The sequence below is a fragment of the Cervus canadensis genome, chromosome 2 (genome assembly GCF_019320065.1).
Source record: "Cervus canadensis isolate Bull #8, Minnesota chromosome 2, ASM1932006v1, whole genome shotgun sequence".
Lineage (NCBI taxonomy): Eukaryota > Metazoa > Chordata > Mammalia > Artiodactyla > Cervidae > Cervus > Cervus canadensis.
Window position 1 is genome coordinate 13,896,977 of NC_057387.1, and position 5,478 is coordinate 13,902,454.

General features: G+C 43.3%; 1 protein-coding gene across 1 annotated transcript; it reads right to left on the reverse strand.

Moving 5' to 3' along the window:
- Positions 1-3,122: 3,122 nt before the first annotated feature.
- LOC122429397 lies at positions 3,123-5,093 on the reverse strand. The gene is made up of 3 exons (XM_043449680.1): positions 4,957-5,093; positions 4,745-4,873; positions 3,123-3,636 (listed from the first exon to the last, which is right to left on the reverse strand). Exons 1-3 carry the CDS (start codon positions 5,029-5,031, stop codon positions 3,163-3,165), a joined length of 678 nt encoding a protein of 225 aa, XP_043305615.1. The 5' UTR covers positions 5,032-5,093; the 3' UTR covers positions 3,123-3,162.
- Between the last annotated feature and the right edge of the window lie 385 nt (positions 5,094-5,478).

A 5,478-nucleotide genomic window follows, 5' to 3' on the forward strand; every position in this document is an offset into this window, starting at 1 on the left:
TTGAAATAAATTTGTTCTTATTTCTCCTTGCTTTACCAGTGGTCATGTATGGATTTGAGAGTTGGACCATAAAGAAAACTGAGCACCGAAGAATTGATGCTTTTGAACTGTGGCATTGGAGAAGACTCTTGAGAGTCCCTTGGACTTCAAGGAGATCCAACCAGTCCATCCTAAGGGAGATCAGTCCTGGGTGTTCATTGGAAGGACTGATGTTGAGGCTGAAACTCCAATATTTTGGCCACCTGATGCGAAGAGCTGACTCATTTGAAAAGACCCTGATGCTGGGAAGGATTGAGGGCAGAGGGAGAAGGGTACGACAGAGGATGAGATGGTTGGATGACATCACCGACTCAATGGACTTGGATCTGGGTGGACTCCGGGAGTTGGTGATGGACAGGGAGGCCTGGCATGCTGCGGTTCATGGGGTTGCAAAGAGTCGGACACGACTGAGTGACTGAACTGAACTATTTCTCCTTACAGTTCTTCTGTAAGGAGACTTACAGAAAAATTACAAAAATAATACAAATATTCTTCACCCAGCTTCTCTTATTGTTTGTATCTTGCATGCGTGCGTGCACGCTAAGTCACTTCAGTCGTGTCTGACTCTGTGATTTCCCTGTGTGTGTCTGTGTGTGTATTAGTTGCTCAACTGTGTCTGACTCTTTGTGACCCTATGGACTGTAGCCTGCCAGGTTCCTCTGTCCGTGGGATTCTCCAAGCAAGAATACTGGAGTGGGCTGTCATTTCCTCCTCCAGGGGCCCTTCCCAACAGGAATCCAACACACACCTCCAACATTGGCAGGCAGGTTCTTTAACAGTGTGGCACCTGGAAAGCCCAGTATCTTGCATAATCACAGTAAAATTACCAAAATGAATTAACATTGATATGATGACATGAGCTAAACTACAGACTTTATTTGACTTTTACCACTTTGTCCTTTTTTTTCTGTTCCAGGATCCAATCCAGAATCCCACATTGTATTTATTAACAAATGTCCAGTTTCCTTAGTCTCCATTACTATGCGAAAGTCTTTCAGAGCCTTGGCACTCTTTTTTTGGGGTGGTGGTGAACATTTTTTAAAACTCATTAATTAGGAACTTTACTAGCTGTCTAGTGGTTATGACTCCCCCCTTCCAAAAAAAAAAAAACCCAGAAGCTCTGCCCTCCCACTGCAGGTTGGCACAGTTTCAATCTCTGGTTGGGACTAAGATCCCATATGCTATGCGGCATGCTAAAAATATTTTTTAAATTATTTTTTTAACTTATGTTTTGAAATATAGTTGATTTACAATGTTTTGTTAGCTTCTGATGTACAGTAAAGTGGTCACTTTCATATATATATATATTTTTAATATTATTTTCCATTATGGCTTAATACAGGATATTGAATATAGTTCCCTGTGCTATACAGTAGGACCTTGTTGTTTATCCATTCTATATATAATTGTTTGCATCTGCTAATCCTAAACTCCCAATCTATTCCTCCCTCATCCCGCCTTCCCCTTGACAACCGTAAATCTATTTGAGCCTTGGCCCTTTTGAAGAGTATTGGTCAATCATTTTGTGCAATGTCTCTCAATTTGGTGGTTTGTCTGATATTTCTCATGCTTAGACGGAGGTTATGTATTTTGACATGTGTGTCTTCTCAGCACATCCTATCAGGGGTACACAATGTCAATATGTCTTATCATTGGCAACATTAACCTTGATAATTTAGTTAAGAGGAGGTGAGATCTAGTGTGTTTCTGCTTGTAAAGTTATTATTTTGATCTATGTAATTAATAAATACCTTGAAGAAGATACTTCAAGACTCTACAAGTACCCTGTTTCTCCTCAATTTTTTACCCACTAATCTTAGCTTCCATGGTTGGGTGTTGCTCCAACAATTATGACTCTTGGTGTTTTAATAGTGGTTTTCTATCTCTTGTGTTCGTTGCAGTTCTTCTGTAAGGACAGCTGCTCTTTCTCCATTTTTATGTTAACTTTTATGCACTTTCCTGTAATGCATATTTCAAGTGCACCTGGGACATTTACAGAAATTAAGTATATCCTGGGAAACACATGAATTTCAATGAATTACAGAATTACGCTGCCCAGATTTCCTTTATGGGGCCACCCACCCATTTCTAGCTGCTGTGGAATTGATGGCTAACAGCTCACAGTCCTTCACCAAAGAACTGCCTTCAGTCAGCAGGGAGCCTACCTCACTGGGGAACCTCGAGCAGTCCTCAGTGACTGACTGACATAGGCTTACAAAAGGCCAGCCCTCTGCCTCAAAAGTGCAACCAGTTTTGAGATGTAACTCCCACTTCAGAGCTCCTTGGGATCAGGTGGACACAGACTTAACTGTTAACTCTTAACAAACCCTGCCTAGCTTTCTGCCCTGCCCTAATCTGCTTCCCTCATCCACCTTCCTTCTCCTGAGAGCATTTTCTCAATAAAACCCTTGCACAAGAACCTCCATCTCAGGCTCACCTTCTAGGGAATCTGCCCTGAGATATTTTCCTGATTTCTAAGATTCCTTCTGAGTGATTAGTGAATATGTGGGGAAGGGAGAAGATAGATCCTGGAGGGAAAGGGCCCCCTTTTTTCCTCCTTTACTCAAGCTAAGGAATGAAAAGTGAGATGGCAATATAAATTTGGGAGCTAGTCTTAAACTGTGTTGACATGATGGCAATCTTGAAAATGGCTTCGAGAATCCCTTCGGGCAGTTTTTTTCTGGTCTTCTTATTTGCTACAATCAGAAGCTCAAAAGTTTTGCTATATAGAGCTGAGAGTTAGGAGGGAGAAAATGAGACAAGTCTGGAGTTCAAACCTGGAAAGCTAGGCCTTGAAGCCTCCCTCATCAGTTACCTCAAGACTCTTCTCTTCAGATTGTTCTTCACCTTCTTGGAGTTGCAGGCCTCAAGGGTTTCAGAAGCCTCCTGACCCCTCTCCAAGTCTCACCCACCCATGCACTAGCCCCACGTCTTAGAGATGGAAATGCATATAGTGTTAGAAAGGATGAGAAGATGTTCAGAGAGATGAAAGGGGAGGAGCTGGAGGAAGAAAGTGGATACATCTACAAAAATAATTGAGAAAGATGAAAACCTGTGATCATCAATCAGGTTCCTACATACCATCCATAAAAATAAAATTTGCTTTATTTACAAGTTGAAGGATTACACTCTCTGTTCTCCTGGCTTTTGCCCGGAACTTCCCCCTGGAGTTCCTTCAGGAGCCTGTTCCCTCCCTTGCTCATTAACAGAAACTGCGCCTCCATTCTCCTTTTCATTGGGGTTTCTTCTTTCTTTAGAATCCGATGCTTTGTTCTCCTCCACTAACTTCTGCTGAGTTCGGCAGCACATACACAAGTATTGCCGGAACTCCATCATACTCCAGGGAGATGACTTGGTATTGGAGGCGGTCGTGCTCAAGTTATTTTCCAGGACACCTGAAATCTTCTTTTGCTTTGGTTGGCGGGTCTTTGAGTATGCGTGTTGCTTCCGTCTCACCCTAGGAGAGCGCCTGGCCTCGTCCTCTTCATCCTCCTTGTCATTCTCATCTTCCTCCCTCACCTTATTTCTCCTCATCCGGAAAATGGCAATCTTATTCCGCTTCTGTCTCTTGCCTGGAACAAGGCTGGGGTCTTCTTCCTTGAAGAATCCGAGAGCAAGGAATGAAGCGTGCTCTCCACTGACCCATCCCATTACACATGGGACTTCGAGTCTAAGAGGGGGGAAGTGAGGCAGAGAAGGACTGAGATCAGAGGGAAAGATTAAGCCAAGCACCCACCTGCTTGTGAGTACAGCGCGGGAAGCACAGCTTTAGACTGCCCTGCCCAGGGGAGACATGCGCTTAAAATGACCAAAGAGAAGTTATCAGCAGTATCAGTTATTTGCAGTATCAGCAAAGGATACACAGCAAAGGATACACAGGCATATTCTAAGCGCGTCAGATGAGAGCTCATTATTTTAAAAAGCTCATTATTTTAAAAAGGATTCAAATACTTTGGTTAAAGAATCCTTTTAGAAGTTAGGTAATAACCCTCTAAATCTGTTCTAGAAATCCAGGCAGTTCCTATTTGAAGGTGATGGATCTGTTTATTATCTTGATTGTGGTGATGGTTTTGCAAGTATATACATTGCCAAAACATCAAGTTGTACACTTTAAATATGTATAGTTGTATTGTGTGTCAATTATAGCTCAATAACAAAATTACAGCTAGCATTTAAACCCTCCCCCAAATAAACAAGCAAGTAAGTTCATATATCAAGTGTGTTCAACAGCATATAAATGTTGAGAGGGTACAATGGAGGACACTCATAAAAATGGAGCAGCTAGCCAGGAGGCAGTTCTGTGTATGAGATCCTGAGTCAAACAAACTGAGCTCAAACTCTAGCATCTTTTAGGCAATCTTGGGAGAGTTACTTAACTTACCTTTGTCTCCATTTCTTCATCTGAAAAATGGGGATAGTAATAGTATTGACCATACAGGGTTCTTATGAAGTTTAAATGACAGATAAATTCTCATAAAATGGCATGTTGTAAGTATTCAATGGATATAAGCTGAGACTATTACTACTGTTGGTATTTTTTCCTGGAAGGAGTCAATTTGAGCCATGTTTAGTAAAAATGTGAATTGGAAGGACATAGACAAGATATGGAAGGTGGCCACAGAACAACAAAGGGGAGGTCAGTGACCTAAGATGCCCATACGGTGGTAGAGCAAGGGGTGGGAGACCCCAGAGGAGGGGTACTCACGCTGGTCAGGTCCTGGCTCCCTTGATAGCCTAGGTCATCAGTGAAGCTGTGGATGGGTGTCAAGGATATATCAATGGTGTTAAAGGAGGGGTTTTCTACCCTTGGGGATCCCCAAGCTTCTTTAACCACCTAAGGGGAAGAAGAGGAGAGGTTAGTTAGAAGTGGAACTGCTCACACAAGGCAGAACTTCAGGAGTCACCCTGCCCTTGCACCTGCTGTGTCCCATCCTGCCCCCCTACTTCGAGATTCGAAGGCAGAGACATATTATCTCTCTTCTTCATTATCATAAAGTTCTAAGATCACTAATGCATTGAGACTCTGGTGTGTTCCCTCTGTAACCCCACACTCAATTCTTTACTCCCTATGTCCTCATAGAAGCGGTTGTCATAGCAATAGAAGGCTGGGGTCCCAGGCTCATAGGTTCAAGGAGGGCTCCTCTGAGGGATGTTGAGAGGGTGCACATGCACACACGCACACGTACACACCCTTCCTTCTGCTTCACTCTCAGCAAGAAGAGGCTGTATTTGCTCATCCCCCTTCCCCCAGCCCCCACCAGGGCTCCAAGTAAGAAGATGAGCTTAAGAAGAAACGCTGTGGACTTCCCTGGTAGTCTAGTGGGGAAGAATCCGCCACCAATGCAGGGGACATAGGTTCCATCCCTTGCCTGGGAAAATTCCACATGCCGTAGGTCAACTAAGCCTGTGTGCCAAAACTACCAAGCCCATACTTTAGAG